The sequence below is a fragment of the Pelmatolapia mariae genome, linkage group LG12 (assembly GCF_036321145.2).
Source record: "Pelmatolapia mariae isolate MD_Pm_ZW linkage group LG12, Pm_UMD_F_2, whole genome shotgun sequence".
Lineage (NCBI taxonomy): Eukaryota > Metazoa > Chordata > Actinopteri > Cichliformes > Cichlidae > Pelmatolapia > Pelmatolapia mariae.
Window position 1 is genome coordinate 14,707,813 of NC_086237.1, and position 23,667 is coordinate 14,731,479.

The window sequence follows — 23,667 nt, forward strand, 5'->3', positions numbered from 1 at the left end:
TACTTCGCCATCTGGTTCCCCCTGCTGTTCTCGGTAAAAACCCCTACCTCACAGCTTCGGGGGATAATGGTTGATGCTTCATGCGCTAACTACTGAGAAGCCTAAACGCTGTCACAACTCAAGAGTCTTGTGGCTGGGTCTGTGTTTTTGTTGCTTTTGTAACTTCCTGAGAAGTTTGCCAATGTTGACTTACAGAACAGACATTCTCAGGAGTGGTTTAAGCCTTATGCTAAGACAACAGCTCACATGTAGAGCAGCTAATAATCACCTTGCCCTTGTCCAAGTAACATATAATCTCCTGGAAGAGCCTCTCTTTCAGCTCCTGCTGGCTCCACACATGCTCCCCGTCTCCCCGAGGTATCAGATGAGCTGCGCAAGGTTTGTCGGACCACTGCGTTAAAGCAAATAACCATAAATAAGCATTCAGTTCACCATTTGGAAGCACACTTGAGAAAGATTAAACAGCTCAGACTTCAAAAAAAGATCTCTCTGTCAAACAAAAAAAAGGCTTTGATGTGTCAGAGACCTCCAGTAATTCGGCATGCAGCAGCAGAGTATAGGCCGCCTCTGTGTAGTTCTCACAGTCCAGGTGCAAATCTCGCAGCTTGTACAAGTACCTGTTACAAGAGCACAGCTGTTAGACACAGCTCGCCTATTAGCCTGCAAACCAATAGCTTTACGTCTCAATCTGACACACCGAATGTAAATGTCCTCCCTCTTCTTCTCTTTGTAGAAATTCTGCAGGAAGGAAAAAAAGAGGGAAAATTTGATGCTTTTTCTTTAAACATTTTCTTTCAAGCTATTTGCACAGGTGATTGCTTTATATTGCAAATAGCGTTACACCTTTGGTTAATATAGGCAGAGGGCATACCAGCACATTGACGGTGCAGCTCATGCGGTGCTCGGGACTCTCATCGTGTGTGATGGTGCGGTACGCCAGTAGATTCTCCAGCAGGCTGCTCAGCAGCAGAGCCAGCTCTTCTCCTGACTGGGACAGGTATCTGTGGCGTCTGCAGTGCTCCAATAATCTACACATACCCAACAAAACAAAAGTCATTTATAGACCACTCTTCAGTTGTAAAGGTAAATTTCTGGTTCATCACTTTGCTAAAGCACGACTTTCTTTCTGACAAACACAATAAAATTTGCTTTATTATTCCAGAATGGTACATTCTGTCCCTGAGAGACATCTCTTTATTAGACACTGCTTACAATTCTAACAGACTACCTCGCTCTTCTGGCTCCTTGAGAGCCGAATCAAAATACAATCAGAAAGGCCTTTGTATTATTTTTTGAAGCAATCCTATGTGAATCCCCTTTTGAGAAAGAATCAGTGTTTTTCATCAGTGCGGTGTACTCCTTAAACAGATTCGGGTAAAAGAAATCTTTGCTGTCTGATCTGCTCCTCTGGCTTACGTTTTCTCCAGCAGGACTTTGTACTGCTCATCCCCTCGGCCTCCCTCTACCTCTTGATCCAATTTCGTTATCAATTCATTTTCAAACTGCAAAGATGAGAAGAGAATTAAAATAAATAAATAAAGTAACCCAGGCCACCATCACACAAGCATCACAAATGTCATATTTAGCCAGGAGCAGCTTTCGTAGAATTCAAACAAAAACCACCAAAGTGGCGAACTTCTAAGGCAGATTTTCACCGTTTCAAACGTGTGTCCAGGGCTGAAGTTGTGCTCGCACTGCATCATATCAAAGAAGATTGGGATGGTGGCTTTCCTCAGTTCGGGCTCAGGCACTAATGTGACCTCCAGAATGGGTCCGACCATAGCTGGGATGAACTTCATTTTGTGGGGGCCTGGGGGACAACGAACATTATCACACAGAAATATCATAGTGTTATTTGAGGAGGCAATAAATCGCATCTTCATTCTCAACAAAGAGAGGACAAATCTAATAATGTGGCAAACAAAACAACAACAAAATATGAAGCCGGACAATAAAAAATATTGTCTTGTTATTCCCCTTGCATTACTTGCAGGGAATGAATACACAGTTCCACAAACTCTGTGATAACAGAAGCATTACCAGATGGTCCAGCACACTCACCGAGATTATACCACATATCTCTGATCTTAAATCCAATAGTCTTCCTCATGTCTCCGTATCTGCAGCAAAATTCAATCAAAGCGTTGTTAAAATATGCTCTACAACCACAACAAAAGTGGCATAAGAGGTGTGCAAACAGGAAATGATGACAAAATGCAGTCATTTGCATATGATTTAAATCTTATATTTAACTGAAGATTGTACGAGGAAAACAAAAAATAGAACAAATAATTATCAGACCACATCCTACCTCGTAGTACCATATCACCCATATACAGCAGCTCACTCGCTTCCTAGAGTATTTAAAAGTAAAATGGGAGGCAGAGCCTTCAGCTTTCAGCCACCTCTTCAGCTTCCAGTTTGGATTCGGTAGATCATAAAGGGTCATCTGATTGCTGGGCCTGTATTACTGTATGGTCTGTACAATGTAAAGCACCTTTAGGCGACTGTTGCTGTTATTTGGCGCTATATCAATTAAACTGAATCAAAAACTCTCTTGTTCTTTTAGTTTGAGAAGCTGGCAGATAAGGACTTGTGAGGTATCTGTCCAACTCCTGTAGGTACTCTGGCTTCCCACTAAAACCAGTTTGAATAAATGGAGTGGTACATACTGTTGAATTTCCAGGTTACCCTTTAATTCTTAGAACTTGAGAGTTTCTGAAGAACATTAGATTTCAATTTTTTTGGTCCATTTTAGCACTATAATTTGACCCGCAGAGCCTGATTCTCCACCCGCTCCACTAACCAAATTTACCACTTCTTTAATTAATGCAACAGCAGACGTAATAGGAACAGGGTTTTCAAATGATTAATCAGTCTTTTAATGTGATAAACTTGAGTTCGGTAGCACAATGTGCCACAGGAGAACAGAAGTAATGGTTGCTAATGAGGCCCAATGTATGCCTTTGTAGATACTCCATTAAAAAATTCATAAATGATTTATGATTAATTATTCCATTAATCATTATTTGCCATTTACAAGATTTCCAATCAATTTCAGGTTACATTAGAAGAAAACAAATGTGCTTTCAAAAATAAGGACTTTTCAAAACAAAAGTGATGCCAGTCTTTTTTTTCTTGTATTGCGTATTAAAAATAAAAATGAAAACACATTTATTCTTCAGCATTTAATATGCTTTTCCATATTTAGCCAATTATAAAACGCACTCTATTTTTGTTTACATTCTACACAACGCACAATCTGTTTGTTATTTTTAATAACCTGTCTGATGAAAAGTAAATGGTCTCACTTGTTCAGTATCTTGTTTCGTTTTTCTTGAGAGAAGGACTCCAGCTGCAGCGTCTTGTGAGTGAGAAACGCCACGGTCAAATGAAAGTAGTTATTCCACAGCTGCGAGGGGAAGCAGGGTTTTCAAATATTAATACCATAATTAACCGATTTCGAGTTTGTGTTTAATAAAGAATGTAACCTCTACTGAAGCAGGAGGAGGACGAGACTAACCTGGAGTTCAAAATGCGCCTGGTCCAGGAAAAACTTGTTAAGTACGTCCGAATACTGGTTAATGGCCCTGAGGAAGACTCCCATCTGCACCAGGTTCATGACCATCCAGTCAGCGGGGAAGACATTTCCCATGAGGTCTTTAAACATGATGAATGTCTCCATGAGGAAGTCCTTGGGTCAAAAGTACAATAAAATCATTACTGCATGGGTTTGCTCTCCAGCCCTTTAAAGAAATATAATAAAACCTCCAAAAATTCACAGCACTGCAACTACACGTCAGTCACGCATAATGGTCCCACGGCTTAATTAAGGCCCACGGACATCCTCATCATGCGTGCTTAATCCACTGCATGAAATGTCTAGAATCAATATTCTTTTAAGGAGCAGTAAGTGGCCTGGGTGGTTTAAAGCCCATTATTGATGAGATGCTTCAGGACAAGCTGTAGCCAAGAGGGGAGGAACCAAGACGCTTACAATGATATCCTGTCTCGTCTTGAAGGTGCTGATGTAGTGGGAGTAATGCATGTCGTCCATTTGTTTGAGGATCGCCGTCATGCAGGCGAGATAGTGACCCTGCCACAAGAGAGACACAGTCAAATGTCTTTAAAGTAAAAAAAAGACACTTTCAGCACATATTTTACATATTCAGCTATAGCCATTGTTGATGTCAGTGCCATTAATATTAAAACCAATGCTGACAATGTGGTTGTCAAGGACACATTTCAGCTGTAATATGAGTGCGTCTTACAATGAGAGGAGATGATCGGTCCATGCTGATGACAGTGCGATTAACCCTGCGAAGAAGCCTCTCCATTATCAGCTGAACGTGCCCCCTGGTTGGACCCTGCGCAGACAGAACAGCTTCAGGCACCGTTACCAGCGACGCAGACGTGCTGTCACAGACTGACAGAATCCCTTTTTGTTAAACTGTTAACAGGGGCGCTTTCATTATTTTTGAAATACTCAGCTTTGACAGTGTCGTCCCCGTGGAGATGAATGAAATTCCCTTTGCGGTGCCCGCAGTATTTAATTTTAAAATAGACACACGCGCGCACATACACACATAAAATATAATAACTCAATCAATTAGTGGATTGATTCATAAGCTATATGGGTTCCAGTTGTCAAGCATTTCTGTATCAGAAGCTGGATATGTCTGGATTTTAGTCACATTAGAGTAAAAATTCAAGAGAAAAAATTGTGGTCGTCCATTTTTTTCCCCCCATTTCTGACTAACAAGTAGTTGTGGCAACTAACTGCTCCTCAGGTGGTTGAGAGTGCAACAACCTCAACCTCGGTGTGACCTCTGGTTTCCTGGTGGAATCTGTCTCCAAACCATCGCGGCCTGATTCGTGCTGACTGCAATCACTCTCAGACAAACTGGCGAAGGCTTGTAAATAATAGCAGACTGCTGCCAGCACTGCTGACAGCTAATCACAGTCATTCGGTTCCAATGAGCTCAGAGTTGGAACTCAACTCAACTGGTTGCCATCGGGTTGTATTCTGGTTATAAAAGAGAGGCTACGTCATTTTGCAGTTGAATTGCTGTCCTGCAGCAACTATGTCCCTGTTTGTGGGGGAATGTCTGAATTCCTGTTACAAATCCACGTGGTTCTGGCTGGATTATGAATATGAATAGTTATTGTAGATTTTGTGTACATGCAGAAGGCTCCAGATTTGCGATTTTTACCAGATTGCATGGAATTGACCCCATTCAGTTGCAAACTGAATTAATCAGGATTAATTTATGCTTTTTGGCAATGGAAAGAAAACTTAGAAACACTTCAAAAATACAAACAAATGTGTACAACCTATAAGAGACTGCCAGCTCTAAGGTTTTTAGCGTTTTACTGGATTCAGCTCTAAATTTACTGACACCACGTCGTCAGCGTGGCTACATTTTTGACCACAAAGCTGAGTGTAAACTCAGCAGCAGTTTGCATATCACCAAGCTACACACGAAGCCGGCTCTCTCATCTAAACAGTAAAAAGATACCGCAGTGGGATTTGTTGAATTTATTGCTTTCTACTTTATTACTCTGTCATGCGTGTGCTGAATCATCCTTTGACTTAGCTCTATTTTTGGAACTCGTGAATATGGGCAGGTCGCGGGTCTGTTGTGGTCTGCTGTTTTTCTTTAGGTATAAAATAAAAGGATGAAATAATTTAATGTGCAGCAAATATTTTTCATATTTATTAACGTTAGAAGGTAGGCTTCACACTAGTAAATGTAGGTTTGTGGATTATCCAGACAACCTATGTGGGAAGTGATGTGACTGCCATTTTTCTTCTCACTGGAGCATCAAAGAAGGAAATTCCATTCATCTCCGGTATAATAGGGTGGAGGGGGGGAAGGAAAAGTCACTAGAGAGCAATATTTCAAAACCTAGGCAAGTAAAAGTCAAACTGGGATAACTAGATGTTCCACTTAACCATCCATCCATCCATTTTGAACAGCTTATCTTGGATATGCACAACAGTGGCAGCAGGGTAAGCAGAGCAGCCAAGACATTCCTATCCTTAACTACATCCTCCAGCTTCTCCAGAGGATCGCGGATTCCTCCAGGTTAGATGAGATCTATAATCCCTCCAGCATGCTATGGGTCTGCCTAAGGCTTTTTTCCCCAGTTAAAAGTACAAAGATAAAATCTAAAAATAGGCTCAATTCACCCCAACTGGCTCCTTGTGATGGTAAAGAGCAGCAGTTTTTCTTTGTGGTCCCCATGGATACCTAAGCTCTTTACCCGCTCTCTGTGGATAAATTGAATTTTGGCAGCTCGTATCAACCACCTCATTTCTGACTAGATAATTCCTACGGTAATTTGGACGTGAACCAGTAATTGCCTCACCACGTCTTTGCGGTCCAGGTTGTCCAGCACTGTGCTGAGCAGCTGGACGCAGGCCTCGTAGTCTGGTTTAGTCGAGTGGTCGTCCAGCTGCCCACTCAGCTGATCGGTAACAAGCGGCAGAAGCACATCTCGACACTCTGAGGGAACACGGCGCATTTCCCGTTAATGGATCTAACCTAATAAACTTGTACGCAAGTGTAAAAGTTGTTTTTCCTCTTTCATCTCGTACGAAATGTCATCACGGGCTTTTTTTTTGAGCCTCAAGGACTCCTACCTGGCTGCCTGAAAAGGTCACTCTCCACCATTTTACACATGCAACCAAGCTTCTGACGCACGAGCTGAGAGTCGGGAATGCTCTCGATGAACTTCGCGAGGAGAACGCTGAAAGAAAAAGAGGCAAAAGAGCAGCTGTGACAATTTTAATGCTATTCACATTTCACATCCAGTAATTATAGTCACAGAGGACTAATGAGCCGCACACACGACGGGTTGATTTTACTGCAGCAAGAATTGAGGAAAAACGCCTCCTTTGCTCAGAAGTAAATATGACAATTTGCACGTAGACAGGCAATTATCATTTCCCGCTGTGCAAACTCTCCTGAGAGTTACCTGAGCTCCACAGGATCAAACACAGTCTGGATGTCATTAATGATGCTGGGGAGGTATTTCAATATAGCCCCCTGAAAAAAAGAAAAGAAAAAAAAAGAAGCAAAGAATCAGGTCTCATCAGGCTGAAGACGATTTTTATTCTCTAGTCAAACAAGCTTTTTAACTGAGCTTTTTCCTCACCTCACCGAGCCCGCCAGCAAAGAGCTCACATTATTTTGCAGTTAATTTGTACAGCTTCCTCCATAACTTGTGTACAACAGTGTAACACATTTTTCACAGCTGGATTGCTGCAGTTATTGAACAGCAGCAGCAGAAAAATAGAGACCAAAAACCAAAATAATATCTTCATAAAGTCTGACCAGCTGCATTTTTGTTCCATTGTAAAGCTAGACAAATGACTTTTTGGTTAAAAAAAATAAATACAATTATAAAATGCTTCCACGTGATATATTTAGTTCCTAAACACACAAACACCTTCAATGTACCTTTATCTTTACTCCCTCATCCAGCGGTCTGTCCATGAGAGAGTTGAAAGAGAGGAAGAGGGTGCGGATGGAGTTGAAGAAAGCGTCTCCGTCCTCGCTGTTCCCATAGAACCTGCATTAAAAACACCACCATTAAAACACAAGAAGTCACCCTCCGAATGATGGAAATGCTGAGTGGATTCTTGTGTTGCAGTGCTTCTCATACCTGAGATAGAGGACTCGGGACTGTACAATAAACCTGAACAGGTACTTGAGAGCTTTGAGTGCGGCATAGAGTCTCTCAGTCAGGCTGGGCTCTTCAGCATGGCCCACGTAGTAGTTAAGCACCCCGGTTAGCTTCCTGAGAAAGTGAATCAGTTAGACATTAAGGTCTAAGGGAGCTGAAAGAATTAAGAATAAACAGCACAATCTATTAAAAGTATAAATATAGAACGGGGACTCACACGTAAGCCAAGGTGGCGCTGAAGTGCTTGTTGATGTAGGTTTCCAGGACGGGGTTAAAGTGCTGGAATTTGATGTCGCCAATAAGAGTAATTATAAATACCTGGATAAAAGCAAAAGGAACAAGGAGGAAATAAAACTAAAGCCTGTGCAGATTAAAACAGTTCATAAAGGTTATCATTTTATGTAAATGAAAAGTTGTTCACTCCTCTAACATTATAGAAAGGCTGTATCAAGTAGGCGCTAATGCAAACAGAGCATCACACAGTCACTACTTCACACGAAGTGCCAGGTTTTGGTAAAAAAGTACTAGTTCAAACAATCGGAAAAACATCAAGAGGCAAATGCGCTCAAAGCTGCTATGAATGGCCACATTTCATAAAGTCTGCCATCACAGAAAAGAGGGAGGCATGATATGATTTAAATATAGAGATGACAACACACATTTTCATACAGTGTGTCCTAGAAGGCATTCACAGCGTTCCACTTAGCTGTTTGCACGAGAAGTGCCAGATTCAGTTATGTTACAAATGGAAGAAAACAGAGAGACGAGAAAGTTTTAACCCCGATTACTCTGTCACCATCGCACAGCCTGGGTGTGAAAGTCAGATTGCTGCTTTCAGGAGTCACAGTAATAATAAACAGTGGGGCCTTGCCAATCTTGGCATAAAAAAAAAAGTGCATGTGTTTGCGGGAGTAGGGATCAATCATCTCGCAAGCAGTTCTGATGGACTACGCTGGGGCATTAAACGTGTTCAAAAGCCAGAAACACCGGGTGGCTTTTAAGAAGCAGGCACAGGAACTGCATTTATCATCAAGGCTGGTGATCGCAGCAACTTTCACCCAATTTTTGTAAATTTCAAAATGAATTTAAATTTGGGGAGAAAAAAAAAAGTTTAAACTTGTAAAATCAGTTCAGTTTTATTATTATGACTCCTTTTCATCCCTGTGAACTGATTCAGCCTGAGGGAACCCAAACTGAAACTCAACAGTAGGAATTAACACATACTGACACTGGCTGCTGTTGCATGTAGACTTTTTTTTTTTCTCTAATTCTGATTGGGCATTTCGGGCGTGTAATTTTGTGATTCCACATAAATGACAAAACAAAGTGATAAGAATGTCGGCTGTCTTTGATGTGTTTTGATCAGCTGACTGAAAATGGGCATATATACTGTACAGTTTGTTCACTGCAACAACAACAGTGCCTGCCACTGGGTAGCCAGAGGACATTGACAGGAAGATCTCAGCAAGACACTAATCAGGTTAAATCATTTACATTTGATTTGTTGTTTAATCTGATGGGAGTATGAAAAGGTTTATTCTACACCTCTGCAATTAAGCAATGGGTTGATCCCAATTATGGAGTGTTTTAATTGTGTTTGGGCTTTTAAACCAATGAGAATCCTAATATTAGGCTATATGCAATTGTAGCTCCTGTGACTAACCAAGGCATTAAACACCGGAGTGTCAAAGGTGTCCTTTTCTGAGGTTTCCATCATGATGTTGAACAGGGCATCGAGAGTGTCCTGGAGAAACTGTGGATTAATTAAACAAAAACCTGTTACAACAATGCCATTAAATACAGCGTTCTAAAACACTCTAGATAATTTATTTAATGTAACACATTTTTGTGCATACTTTAACTATCTCGCTTCCTTCCACCTCCATGAGTCTTTGCAAAATCTGGTCAAGATCCTCAGTGTTAGACCTCCAGTTCAAAAGGCCGAGTAGATCCACTAAAGGAGAAAGGGGAGAAAACAAATGAACACACAAAAAGCAGCAGGAGCAGCGTCTCCTCTGTTGCCACATCACTTAATGTAATCCACAGTAAAAGGCAGAAATTTCAGCATTAATTGAATCAGAAATGCATCAGACAGCATCAACACATCAGCAAAATATTGGCAACACGGATCACTTTAATTCATTTCAAAGCAATCAGCGGGGAGGTCAAATGACAGTATGCTTAGCTATCCATCAACAAAGCTGTTTCATTTCTTAAAACACCACTTGTGACAGGACATCTTTTCATTATGACAGGCTGGAAGGGTGGCAGAAAAAATAAGAGATGAGCCAGATGGTACCATTCTGAGTGAGTTTAGTGGAGCAGGTGAGTGTGGCAAGCTGGAAGCTGTCCTTAGTCACAGGAATGACTCCTGAATGGTGGAACGGTTTTCCCGTTTGCTTCTCCTTCTCCTCCACTTCAGCCCAGGTTGCTGGCAAGGTGAGATAAACCTTTGCATCCTCTGCTTTTTTCACGTCAACCTAGGAAAAGTCAGAAACTAGGGAATGAATCATGAGGTTTCACTGATCAATGGAAATCTAATTTCATATTTATTGACTCTGGAGAGATTCATGCATAATCCATCTACCCACTGTCAGCTATTCAAGACAGGCTTTTTGCATAATTAGATAAAAGCAATAAACATTCTCTTGCTTATCTTAAAGCTCAATGAATTACCTTTAACACGGCATAAATATGTGAAAAGCATCCTGTCCTATACATCATACTGCAACAATACCTTATAGACGATAAGATCGTGTCTGCCATCTCTCAGCGTGGTTCCGTCTCCTCTCATAAGCCGGACGAAGGCCATGCCAAAGGGCTTCTCTGACTTGTCCCTAGCTGAAGGGCACACGGGAGCATAAGACGGGAACTCATCCAAGAACACTCACACTAGCTGTGTTTAACATGGTGGCAGCATTACACGTGGGTGTTTGTCATACAAATAAGGCACAGTCACTCACAGTCCTGGGAGGATCTGTGTCTAAACATCACCCTCAAGTGGCAGCGGCACACGTCTTCAATGGGAATCGTCACCTTGCAAGGACAAGGAAAAAAAGGTACTGGAATTAGGAAATGTGCTAATACAGGATTATACATATGGAACAAATGCGGTTGGGAGATTTACATATAGCGCATTCAACCAATGCAGTCCCTACAGATTATTGTATAAATTGAGCCACAGCAAATCCATTTTGAAAAGAAATCTCATTAGATAACATGACGGCACAGAGCTGCTCATGTGGGTGCTTGCTGTGAGCTTACCTTCGCTGTTTCATTCCAACAAGGCTGCTTCACCTGGTAGTAAATGACAGACTTGTACTCCGTTATGCCATCATAACCGGCTCCAGGGAATATGGCTTTCTAAAGACATTAAAGGAAGAGATTAGTTTACATGACAGGAACATCTTCAATGTTCTTTCTGCTGTTTTCAATTGTCTCTGACTTTTTTCTTTTTTGGTTAAAGTACAGCCAAGCACATAAATTGCTACATGTAATCAATACAGAGTTACAAAATTTCAGTTATCAGTTAGATAATGATGCAGCAATACGGATGGTCTCCCACCAAAGGATTTTGAGAAACAATTTAGCTTGAATAATTTGGTAGATCCCTCCTTCACATCATCCACTGCCGCTTATCTGAGTTTGGGTCATAGTCGAAGCCCCAACTTCCCTCACCCAAGCCACCTCTTCCAGCTCATCTCAAGGGACACAGAGTTGTTTCCAATTCAGCTGAGAGATATAATTTCTCTGTTGAGTCCTAGCTCTGCCCTGGGGCCTCCTCCTATTAGGACTTGCCCGAAACTAGTTGGTTTCCAAGAGGCATCCTAATCAGATGCCTGATCCACCTCAACTGGCTCCTTTCAATGTCAAGGAGCAGCAGTTCTACTCCAAGTCCCTCTCAAATGACTGAACTCTAACCCTATCACTTCAGGGAGAACCCTGCCACCCTTTGAAGCAAACTCATTTATCTGCAACCTCATTTTTTCGGTCACTACCCAGAGCTCATGACCGGAGGTGAGGGTAGGAACTTAGATTGGCCAATAAGTCGTCTGCTTTGCTTTAACAACAGATTACTACAATGTCTGCTTCACTGAGGACGTGGCGCCAATCCGTCTGTCAATCTCATGCTACACTCTCCCATCACTTTTGAACAAGACAGCAAGAGACCCAAATCCTTTATTACGGGTAGTAATTCATCCTGGTCTAGGAGTGAGCACTCCACCCTATTTTGTGTGAGGGCCATGGCCTCAGACTTTGAAGGTGTTGATTCTCATTCCCACCGTTCCACACTTTGCCACAAACCACTCCTGGAGGCCACCACCTGATGAATCCAACAGAAACTGTAAAACAGGATTGTCTGCAGCAGGAACAGCTGCTACTTATGAAGTTACCATGCATATCATTGGATTGGAAAGACAAGTCTCATTCTGGAGACACTCATATGGATCTTATAAAGCTGCAGGTATTTATTAAACCAATGGGAAGAATTCTGCAAATAGCTGGAAACAACGAAGACGCTTCAACTCCAAATTATGTTTTACAAAATCCACATTAGGGCATATTTATTGGTGAATCTCATCAATAATCTCTAACAGAGAGGTATGGGGCAACTTGAGTAAGTGAACTGTGCTTTGAGCTTTCCAGTTTTTATAGACTAGTGTTTATTAAACAGAAAAAAAAACAGAACTTCTGATTGTTGATAAGTGAAATAGAACACTTTTCTATCTTTAGGGCTGTCCACAACCATGGCCACATGTATACTGTCACAATTATATGACTTATAAAAAGATGCCATTCAGTAAGCTGCATTAAGCTCAAATTAAATTACTTTTTTTTTAGTACATTTATTTTTAAATGCCATTCACTGGTCTATTTTACCTCCATGGGATTGCCTTCATCATCGTGCACACTCAGTATGACCTCTACATTTTTGGGGGTCTTCTTTTTACCACGGTCAAATTCTCCTTGTAGCAAGGTTACATAAATATCATTCCTCACGTTTCCTGGACAAGGGATAAAAGACGATCAGAAGGTTGTGTTGAGAAATTTTAAAAAAGCCCCTCACAGCTTTGTGAGCAATTAAAATGAGCATGACCGTCGTGAGAACTGCCCATCAACAAAGGCTTTAATTCACCAGGGAGGATGATTTCTGGAAAGCCCATTTTCCTGACGATAGCGGTGCTGCGGTCCACAAAGTGGGGGTAGTCCTTCCTGACTTGGGCAAGGTCCCCTGGGAGAAGCTTCATGGTCACAAACAGCCCTGCCAGCAAACATGTAAAGAAATTCAATGAGGCAGACTGCACCTTGCAGACCCCTCACACATCAATTATTTTCCTCAAAGCAAAAAAAAGGTCAATTTAGAGCAACCCTCTAAAATCACAGGGGAACACACTGTCTGTGAGCACTTCATTTTACCCTGGCCTTTGTGATTGACCTCCCGCGTGGCAATGACTTTGTTGAAGACAGCTGTGAGGGGCTCATTCTCTCCTATGACTCGAGAAGGGATGCGCGGAGACATGATGAGCTGCCTCTGACGGATGTAGGTTTCCATAGCTATCCTGAGAGGGAAATATAGAGGTGACAATACAATGAAAGTAAAAAATAAAAAAATAATCAACTGCCAGCATCTTTGACAGGTGACAAACAAATGGACGGAAGAACTGCGAAGGCACTGTGAGGTTTTTGACAACACGCACCATCTCTCCCAGATCCCTGCTGCTCTGCTCGAGTGACTACAGCAGAGAAAAATTGCTTAAAATACTAGCACTACTCTAACCTTTAATAAGACAAACACCAATGTGTATAAATTTGAAATCTCTTTATAGATTTCCAAAAATAGAATCGATCAGTTTTGATCTTTAAAGTACTTTAAAGCACTTGACCACATTTTTAGTTTACAGTTACACTACTATGGAAGTACTCAGCGAGGTTAGCCAAACATCTTTGTATCAGAAAACAGAATCACACAGTGCCGACGCTGTAATTATACAGAAGGGAATAATCACAAAACTCTATTGTAGTGGTTTAGTAACAAGGAACAAGGAAAGCAGAAACGTGTCAGCTAAGGCTTCACTAGGTCAGGTTTCTGTGTGCTGCAAAAGCATATGTCACATTAAATCAATGAAATGTTGTGTTTTTACTCTTCTACAATGTTGGATTAGCTTTCAGTTCTCCAACACCATGCTACGGCTAGTCTGCTCTACCTGTGACTGCAGGTTAACACTGCAGATCGGGGTGTTAGTCAAGGGCCAAAATAGGCCCAGCAAAAGGTCCCAGCTGGCCCACTGGATGGCTTTTTAAGGTGTAAAATTAGCAGAGAAAGAAAATCAATGGGTTTTTTTTTGTTTTTTTGGAGGGGTTACTTTATTTTGCACCACAAAGCATGGTGTTACAGGCTGTTAAGGACGAGTCGCATCACGAGAGCTGTTGTCCAAACCATTAATTTAATCTGAGACAGAGGTCTGAATCATCATCACTTTTACAGCCTTCTTACCGACAAAGACATCACCCAAGGCTTTTACATAATGACATCAGACTAAGACAGTTAAGCCGACACACTGTGCTGACAGCAAACTGAATGTAGAAAAACTGAGACATATTGTTGTAACTGCATGTTTCTTGCAGCATCTCATGCTGTTTTGTAAATAGAAAGTTTATGTATCTATGAACGTTTTTTTATATGTTAGGTTATTATTTAGTTATTCTACTTCACCAGACCAGCTCAGATTAAACTGGGCGATGTGTGTCCCAAGATGTAAGGTGAACTCTAGAGTTCGCTACAGACAGCTTGCCAAAACTGGTGATCTCGATCGGTTCCATCTCACAGCCTTTCACCACGTTCAATGCTCAGGAGAAAAATGTAACAGTGTCTCGTTGTAGTTATTATTATTATTTTTTTAATCTTGTGTTCAATTAAAAATTTACTTACCCTGGTCTATTAATATTTACCTAATTGTTCGTACAGTGCCAAAACATTTACTCTGTTAATGAAATGGAAAAAAAAAATCATTAACCTGTCAAGGCTGGAAAGCTTAAAACGCTCAGCGGTGCAATCTTTCCTTTGTATATGTCCAAACAAAAACTAATATTTATCTGAAGGCTTGCATATTTCCTGTCAGATACAAAGCACATAGGGCCAAAGTCTTTCAAGGTAAGAAGGATGCCATGAATTGAAAATTTAAATCAGTATTTTTGTTGGTCTCTACCTTCTCAAAAAGACAGAGTGATCTGTTCTAGAGTGAAAAGAAAAGAAAAACTGAGGTTAAAACTTGGTAAAATTTGTACAGAAGCCAGAAATGAGTCAAGATATTTTTGGCTCTCTTCCATCTACGATCCCTGTGAACATATGACTGTCATTGTTTATCCCCCCCCTCCGGTTTGTAGGTGCCCTAAAAACATGATCTTGAAGCTTCTCTTTCATTTAGAATTGCAAAAAGTGTTTTGTCCTTGAAATACAGTGTAGGAAAAGTCGAACTGCAGCCTTGGAAAAAAGAAAAAAAAGCAAACGTAATGGAACACAGTTGGCAGTAAGTATAACTCGAGAGCTATTCATGTTCTTATGAATTATTTGTGCTCAATTGAGTTGCGTTACAAAACAAGACCGAGCCTGTAAACAGCAGAAATATGACAACATTAGAGGACTCACTGCTGAAAGGGGATGAAATGCTGTTTGTCCTCGTCATCTATTTTGCCGTGGGCAATGTCTGTTATGTCCATCACTGCAATGACAAACACATTGACACATTCACAGTAAGGCTGCAGACTGAAAAAGACGAGCTAATTAACTAGATTTAACAGCGTTTTCTAGTAAATGCCAAAACGACAGCAAAATGGGAATCACCTTTTTTCTGTTTTATTTTTTAAAGAGCTCTGAAAGTTAATTAACTTATAAGTCTGGAAAGTGTATTTTCCACATCTGAAAAAGAAGCCGAGCCAGGTGTTGGATCTCGCTCACCTGTTGCCTGGCGCAGCAGAAAGCCAGCTTAGTAAGATATATTGAGCGGTCTTGATCTTGCCTTTGAATTGTTCATTTCACCCGGATCTTTTCCTAGAATGCTTTTTTTTTTTTTTAAACGCTTTTTTTTCTGGCTAAGAATAATATGACTTCTGAGTTGAATGTTCATTCTGACTCCGGTTTCAGTCCATTTGCTGGAACACCAGAGGAAAACCATTTCCCATCAAATCCACTAATCATCTGGCCAAAAACAAAAAGACAGTTGCTAAACCAATTTTCCTCCGACTGCCTTGCCAAGGCAGAGTGAAGGCATTTTCTAGGTCAGGAAGCAGGTGTTCCCATTTCGTTTCGACACATGGATCTTTCATTTCTCCACCTCAACAAAACTATTCATGCATCTGTACCACCAGAGAGGGCTGGCTTTTTCTTTTTTTCCTTCTTAAATTGAACTTTTATACTGCTCTTACAAATATTAGGACATAAAAAAAGTCCCTCACCGGCCACACCAAACGGTCTCCTGAGTCCGCCTGTTTGTTTCTTGCCCTCTTTCAGCTCCATGCTGCCCACTCTGATGATCTGACACACCAGGAAGAGTCGCTGCCTCATCAAGTCAGTGCTGCTCAGGTCCTGGACACAGAGGACACACAAAAGATTATTTATTATGGCACTGCGAGAGATAAGGTGCATTAGGCACAAAAGGCAGTGACTCTACTTGCCAGTCATTGTGTACATACACAGGGCTGGAGCTGAGGACCAGATGGAAAATATTTCCATGATAAAGGAGTGGAGTAAAAGCTTTAAACACATCGCCTTCCCAGCATGTTTATATGCTTATTTTTCTGAAGGTTTTTACTTTTCAAAGGACCATCCACTTGTGTGCTCTGCTATAATCTTAAACCGTACACCTTGATTAATGTGGCTTTATCACACTCCAAACCACTAGCTCCTGATGGCACACATGGAGGTTAACACAGTGACTTGATTACAGAGCACCGCTTATTAACTTAAGCAGAAGCAACATAATGGAGGCGAATGCATTCAAATTTTCAATGATGTGCCGTGAGTGAGCCATTCAGTGAAACTTTTAGTAAATTAGGAGCAATCCAGGCGCTAATTGTCTTCTTTGTCACAGACTTCAGGCGGCGCTTGGATTGTTTAAATCTGAAAGAGAGGGAACGCACTGTGGTGGGTAGGGATTCGGTTACCGTGAATAGCGCTGGCAGGTTGTTGAGTTTTTCAATTTCTTTAGGCATTCCCGTACTGTCCCAGCGCACCAGGAAGTTCTCACTGCAAGAATTTAAATAAAAGTCACAGTTAGAGATGGCGTTATCTGAAACCAAAGCCAGTGATGTAAAAGCAGCATTATTTTATGTCTCACCCAATAAAATCCAAAAGTTTCCAGAAAAAAAATTTCAAGTGTCTGCATATTTTAAATGCCATAATTATAAGAGCCTAGATATCCCTGTAGGCCTTACCAAACATAGGAGGATGCAGACATCCTAAAAGAATCATCACCAGCCGGTCATTATTGGTATTTCTGTCAGGACCATTTTAGTCAAAACAAGACTGATTCCATCTGCAGTAAATTATATTTGGCGGTAAGGCCCTGTTCTGGGACCTCCCCGAGAGCACACATCCCTGCATTTCCATGCACAAATATGGAAAAATGCAGGTTGGACAGCAGCGAGACGCCCCCACAGAACAGAGCATCCTGCACCCATAACAATGCACATGACATCAAAGCTGCATCTACACAGGAAGTGATTCGCAGCAACGTGGTGACCATGGAAAGCCCAATGTCATTCAGGGTGGCTTTAAGCAATGCTGTCAACACGAAGCAGGTGGGTCATCTCCGTGGCAAGCAAGTGAAGTGAATACCAATAAGAATGCAGAATACTGAAGACTGATGCATGACGGGCTACATTTTAGGACTATCTAGGCAACCGGAATTTCAATGCGATGCTTAACATTCGAATCACTGCAGCTTCAGTGAGACAAAGCACGAGTAGCATGAAACGATGGAGGTGGGTTGTAAAGCAGCTTGCAGAGACAGCGATAAGAGCTTGCAGGCCAGCAGCTTAAACAGCAAACTATGAATAATATCTGCCAGCAGGACCCACACAAGGTGAGGCTGAGCCATCTGCTGATGTGGTGAGGCACTGAGGTCAGCTGGTCGGCCTGGGTTTTCTCGCCAAGTCTGACTTCTTTCAGCTTTAGCCCTGCCAGATCTAAAGATATTTGTTGCACTTAAAATGTTCCATCTACAAGATCTCAACGTCTGAGAGTAAAGTGAAAACAGTGTCACTTCCACTCGTTGCGTTTGTACGTGGCGGGTCAGATATGAGCATCGGCAGTATGACTGTTTCGAGGTTTTGCACCACTAATTTGTCTAACATTCAGTTAGCAAAATGTTTACTTTTTAAAGGTTGCTTTAATCACTTCCATTATTTATGCGGATATAATGTCTAACAGCAAATAGAGACGGTAGTTTTCTACACCAGCAAGCAGATGAATGCCTAACAACGATCAGCCTTGAGTGCTAATTTAAAGCAGAGCTGTGCTGAGTTATTTGACGATAATGCACAACCTCTAGCCATTATTACATTTGTTTTCCCCACTGCATTACATAAATAATTACAATTCCTAATTTTTCACTTTAGCAGTTGTAGTATTGCGACCCATTAATACTTCTTTAAAAGTTTTCTGATCAATTATATAAACATTGTGAACATTTCTATAGACTTTTAGAGGCATAGACGAGCGCAAACTATCAAACGGCAAACTTGTTTAGTTGTCGAGTTAAGAGAAAAAAAAAAAAAAACAAGCTAACCTGATGAATTCAGACTGATCCGGGTCATACAGAGACATTAGCAGCTCGGCATCTTCTCCAATGTTACACACAAAGTTTTTCAAGTTCATGAACAAGCTGTAGGTGTGCACCGTACTGAAAAGAGTCTGACGCCTCATTTCCAGGTTCTGTAGCCGTGTCTGGATGAAAACAAGGCCGGAAACAGTGAGCGGACAACAACATTAAATGAAACTGACAGCCAGTGATAGTATCAACAAATCGGAACTATGCCTTCTCCTCTTGTATCCTGTCATCAACGCTGCGGGAGGCGGTCTCATGGGCCCGGAACAGGCTGACCGTACTAGTCCTGTCAGGGTTCAGCATGTTTCCCGCTTCATCCCGCACCACCAGGTCCAGACCCAGAATCCTGAGCAAGCCAGAGGATCAAAACAGCATCAAATAAGTTTACAGAAGCAATTTTAAAAGGCTCACCCATACAACCCTTTCCTGAGAAGATTTTACAACAATAATAGTTCCTAAAAGAAAAAGAAAAAAAAAAAAGCAGGATTCATACCGGTTTCCATAATCAATCTTTGCTGTGACTTTCTTTTTGAGCTCTACAAGGTCATCCTTGGGCAGTGTTCCTGACACTATCTGAGATCGATATTCGATGAGGCTGTAGGCCATCTGCTGCACAGTCCTGAACAAAGTTGTCTTGTTCACCTGCCAGATAAACAGGTTTTATTATAAGTAATACCTTCCTTCAGAGGAATGAAGAGCAATGCAACTTTATAACAAAAGTGTGTCAAAGGGGTGAAAAACAGAGGTGCACGGAACTGTGTGTACTAAAGTCAAAGTGGCAGATAAAAGAAAGAACAAGTTTCCACATACCACATACAGCTTCTGCCATATCTGGGCCCATTCCCTCAGAGTAGCTCCAAGCTCTTGTACCAGGGGTAAATCGGCCGGAATAATTATTTCCTGCTGGCTACCAGCCACAAAAAGAGAATAGAAAGACATTGGAAAAGTGGCTCATCACTCAAAGATCATGTCATATAATTTGGATAGATTCAAGTGCTTTTCTATACATGATAAATAGGTGGATGGTTTCCTTACACAGCCAAGAAAAGCATTACTGAGTCCTCACTTATGATAATTGTAAGTGCACTGCTATGTCGCTGGCAAATCACAAGGCTGGACAGCAAACCAAAAGCAGAGTGGATTATCATCAAAATGATCTGTTTACTGATATGTGATCTCACCCTATTCCCTCAACCGTAGCCTCCTTTAAGTGGATGTAGGAAGCAGGGAAAATGCCCTGAAGAAAAAGAAAAATTTCATAGTGATCAGTATATTTACACGTACACATACACACCAAGACAATGACACTGTGATAATATAGCACTATTGCCCATACCTTCTGTGATTTCCTGCGTAGAGCGTAGCCCCTATACCAGCCTAAGAAGACATAAATTACCCAACAAAAATGTTACACTGAGGGATAGAGCGAGATACGAGTGATGTCAGGAGGACAATGTAATAGACTCATTTACATTACTATGCATAACACACTGAGCGCCAGTTAGTTCAACATCTCATTTAAGTTCCTGTGTCAGCTTGCTTTAGATTAGGGGAAAGAGGGATATGTCGGGGCCTGCTGTGTGCTTATACTCGCTCACCTTCAAATTTCTCAAGTATGTGCACCGTGTCCCCCACTTGTAGACACAGCTCCTGTTCACCACTGGCATCATAATTGTAGATCACTGAAGGACAAAGCAGGACGGTCTCATAATGTGAATCTTACACACACACACACAACAAAAACTGTTAACCAAAAAAAATTAAATAAAAAGGTTCAGGCAGACAGATTGATTGACGAGTTTTGTTCCTCCTCAAGGTCCGGTGGATTACTGCAAAAACCCCAAATCCCTTTTCAATCACTTATTGCACAGAGGAGCAAGTCTGTTTTAAAAGAAGTTCTGGATCAGAGGTTTGCAGTTTCTCACTGGAAAAAAGAAACCAATTCAACCTCCTTGTCACAGAGCACGCACGTGCAGCAGAGAGGATCTTGATCTTTGATTTATTCCTCATCTTATTGCGTTTTCTAAAAGCAGGCAGTGTGTTTGTGCAGCACGCCTGTGTGACTCAAACCTCCAAAGCGTTTGTGCTATTTTTAATTGAATTGGATGCCTTCAGGCTGTGATTAACGTTCCAGTAAATAGACCACGCCGGAGCAGGTAGTTGCAGTGTCAAACGTGAGGAGTACCGCTAAAAAAGCAATGGCATCAGACTCTCCCTATATCCGATAACATGCCTGCTGTGACCTTTGCTCGGCAGTTACACTTGCAGCCCGTGTTTCTGCCAAGTGACTCACCTGCAAGCGCTGCCCCTCCCTGCGCTCATTTTTAACCTTGCAGCTTTCCTGGAGGCAGCTCCTATCTTTTCCTTTTTAGCCGTTTACCAGGACAGACATTGGAGGGGTTAATACAAGAAAATGCTTGTGCGTAAAAACATATGTACACTCACTCATATACACACACATGCGCGCGCGCATAAAACTGCAAAAGAGAAACCTTGGCAAACACTACTGTAGCAAAGGTCTTATTCACGACTTGAGGGAGCTGCAATAGCGCGCAGCCACTCATTCTCACAGTAAGATGGAGGAACTATGAGCAGAGCTCTGCCCTGACTTGCATGGTGATAATGCTTGTTGCTGGAGGCCAGATTTCACTGCACGCTCCAACTGGCTCAGCTTATCACACCTCAGTCTGAATACCAAAACTTGACAAATCACTGAATGTGACTGCTTTTCCTTCTCTTTGACTTCCTCCTCATCGGCAGATTTGTCTAGCTTTCCATAAAACACATTTTTGCTTGAGACTTTGTTTGCATTTCTGCACAAAAAAAAGCTCCTGGAATATCACGTTGGCTTTTGACGGCTGTTTTGTTAGGAGCACCTGGACAGGTGTGAGGTTCTTCCTTGTGTCAACAAAAAAGACAGCTAGTGGAACCTAATAATAGTTCAATTTTTCCTGCTTTTGAACATCAACATGAACAGAAGCGACAGATGTTGTTTTCCAATCCCAAATCTAAAAAGAAAAAAAATGATGGTGTGCAAAATGTAAATAATAACAGATTGCAATGTTTTGTAGAGCTCAGAAACCCAATTTTATTTACAACAGAACAAAGTATCAAATGTTTAAAGTGAGAAAATGTATCACTGTAAGAAAAGAAGTTGGGATGCAGAAATAAAAGGATGGAAATGTAAGTGGGAGAAAAAAATAGCTGCTAAAACTGCAGCTAATGAGGTTAATGGGGAAACCGGTCAGTCAGACTAATGTTCCTCAATGTAAAATTGTAAAGACTTTGAATACCTCATCATCTGCAGTACACAATATCATCAAAAGACTCAGAGAATCTGGAGAAATCTCAGTGCGCAAGGACAATGGAAGTTAGTATTGCATGCCCGTGCTCTTTGGGCCCTCAGGCAGCACTGCATTAAAAACAGACATGATTCTGTCATGCAAATCACTGCATGGGCTCAGGAATACTTCCAGAAGTGGCATAGACAAATGCAGGGTAAAGCTCTATCGTGCAAAGAAGAAGCTGTATGTGAACATGATCCAGAAACACTGCAGTTTACTCTGAGCCAAGTTCATTTAAAATGGACAAACTGGAAAACTGTGGTGAGACTAATCCAAATTTGAAATTCTTCTTAGAACACCAAGTCCTCCCGACTAAAAAAAAGAGAGGGACGATCTGTTGCTCAGCACAAAAGCCTGTATCTCTGACGGTCTGGGCGTCCATTAGTGTCTATGGAATTGGGAGCTTTGATTATGTCTTTTGAGCCAAGGGCTTCCATTTTTCAGCAAGACAATGCAAAAACCACATACTGCACCTATTACAATAGCATTACTTAATAATAGAAGAATCCGGTTGCTGAACTGGCCTGTCTGTCGCCGAAACCTTTCACCAACTGAAAACATTTGGCCCATCATGAAATGAGAAATGGGGGACTGCCGAGCAGCTATAATCCTGTCAGACAAGAACGGGACAACATTCCTCTCCCAAAAGTCCAATAAATGGTTTCCTCAGCGCCCAGATATTTACAGACTGTTGTTAATAGAAGAGGGGACGCTATACAGTGGTAAACATGGCCCTGACCCAACTTTTTTGAGACATGTTGCTGTCATCAAATTCAAATGTAACTTATTTGTTTTTCCTGAAATAATAGATTTTCTCATTTTAAACAACTGATGTGGTTTCTATGTTCGATTGCGATTAAAATGTGTGTTTATGAGATTTGCAAATCATTGCATTCACTTTTCATTTACAGTTTACACAGTCTGAACTTTTTTGGAATCGTCTTTGTATTTAAAAAGAAGTTACAGGCATACTATGAATCACCAGGAAATTAATTATATATGCAGCCAGAATATGTGCACTGAAGAAAATGACATCTGCCTCTAGTCAAGCCAAGAGTGACAATGGGCCATTCACCAACTTGACACAGTGTCCGAGCCTGGCAAGAGCCACACTGTCTAAAGCAAAAGCATCAGTCTGGGCTCTGGCAGCAAAGCTAATCTGTGCCACTCTGAGGCACCCTGTCTTCCTCTTAAACTTCAAATGCTGAGCCTGTAGCTACTGTTGTAAAGTCCAATAAAGCTCTATCGGCACAAGTTCAAGTTAATGAGCATGCTAATGTTAAATCAGAGTCAGCCTGATTCCCCCTAAATGATTTACCATAGAGGTGCACTAGCCAACAATTAAAGAACACCCCAGTCGAAGAGTTTGGGCAGCCGCTGGCAGCTCATCAAAGTTAACACAATACAATGAGAATCTATTGTTCTTACTGCTGACTGGGCATGAAAGGACCATTGCATGACCAAGATAAAACAACACAGCATTAAAAGAAAAAAAACAGCTTTATTAAATGATGAAATAATCAATTTCTGAAAGAAATCCTTGAAAATGTTACTATACAAATCCTCTGCATTCAATGTAGAAAAGCCTTCAGTGCAGTAAAAAAAAAATATAACATAAAGTCCATAATGGGATAGGAATACTAAGTGCCACGCTGCACGGGGTTTGATGTACAGGCAGCATATTCATTTATACAAAATCAAATCACTTTTCAGATGCAACTACTAAAATATTATTATTTCCTCCTATAAACTACCACTCAGTGATGTATCACATCCAGTATCTCTTGTGGCATACAAATGTCATA

General features: G+C 41.3%; 1 protein-coding gene across 2 annotated transcripts in view; it reads right to left on the reverse strand.

The window, feature by feature from the left end:
• dock5 (dedicator of cytokinesis 5) overlaps positions 1-23,667 on the reverse strand; it is a 37,348-nt gene that overhangs the window by 9,159 nt on the left and 4,522 nt on the right. Inside the window, exons 2-38 of one of the 2 annotated variants that reach the window (XM_063489424.1) lie at positions 20,117-20,200; positions 19,855-19,895; positions 19,700-19,755; positions 19,329-19,425; positions 19,012-19,160; positions 18,729-18,864; positions 18,480-18,637; positions 16,855-16,936; positions 16,147-16,276; positions 15,341-15,413; positions 14,901-14,927; positions 13,111-13,253; positions 12,830-12,955; positions 12,574-12,698; positions 10,957-11,055; positions 10,656-10,728; positions 10,430-10,533; positions 9,992-10,172; positions 9,549-9,646; positions 9,356-9,445; positions 7,910-8,010; positions 7,672-7,806; positions 7,467-7,578; positions 6,982-7,052; positions 6,647-6,753; positions 6,373-6,509; positions 4,272-4,367; positions 3,998-4,096; positions 3,524-3,694; positions 3,312-3,412; positions 2,062-2,120; positions 1,656-1,810; positions 1,417-1,502; positions 872-1,028; positions 698-738; positions 527-617; positions 269-391 (exon numbers count right to left, since the gene is read on the reverse strand). In XM_063489424.1, coding sequence (XP_063345494.1) covers positions 269-391; positions 527-617; positions 698-738; positions 872-1,028; positions 1,417-1,502; positions 1,656-1,810; positions 2,062-2,120; positions 3,312-3,412; positions 3,524-3,694; positions 3,998-4,096; positions 4,272-4,367; positions 6,373-6,509; positions 6,647-6,753; positions 6,982-7,052; positions 7,467-7,578; positions 7,672-7,806; positions 7,910-8,010; positions 9,356-9,445; positions 9,549-9,646; positions 9,992-10,172; positions 10,430-10,533; positions 10,656-10,728; positions 10,957-11,055; positions 12,574-12,698; positions 12,830-12,955; positions 13,111-13,253; positions 14,901-14,927; positions 15,341-15,413; positions 16,147-16,276; positions 16,855-16,936; positions 18,480-18,637; positions 18,729-18,864; positions 19,012-19,160; positions 19,329-19,425; positions 19,700-19,755; positions 19,855-19,895; positions 20,117-20,200 — 3,914 coding nt within the window. The remainder of the gene's footprint in view (positions 1-268; positions 392-526; positions 618-697; positions 739-871; positions 1,029-1,416; positions 1,503-1,655; positions 1,811-2,061; positions 2,121-3,311; positions 3,413-3,523; positions 3,695-3,997; positions 4,097-4,271; positions 4,368-6,372; positions 6,510-6,646; positions 6,754-6,981; positions 7,053-7,466; positions 7,579-7,671; positions 7,807-7,909; positions 8,011-9,355; positions 9,446-9,548; positions 9,647-9,991; positions 10,173-10,429; positions 10,534-10,655; positions 10,729-10,956; positions 11,056-12,573; positions 12,699-12,829; positions 12,956-13,110; positions 13,254-14,900; positions 14,928-15,340; positions 15,414-16,146; positions 16,277-16,854; positions 16,937-18,479; positions 18,638-18,728; positions 18,865-19,011; positions 19,161-19,328; positions 19,426-19,699; positions 19,756-19,854; positions 19,896-20,116; positions 20,201-23,667) is intronic. The other variant, XM_063489425.1, reaches the window with a different exon arrangement.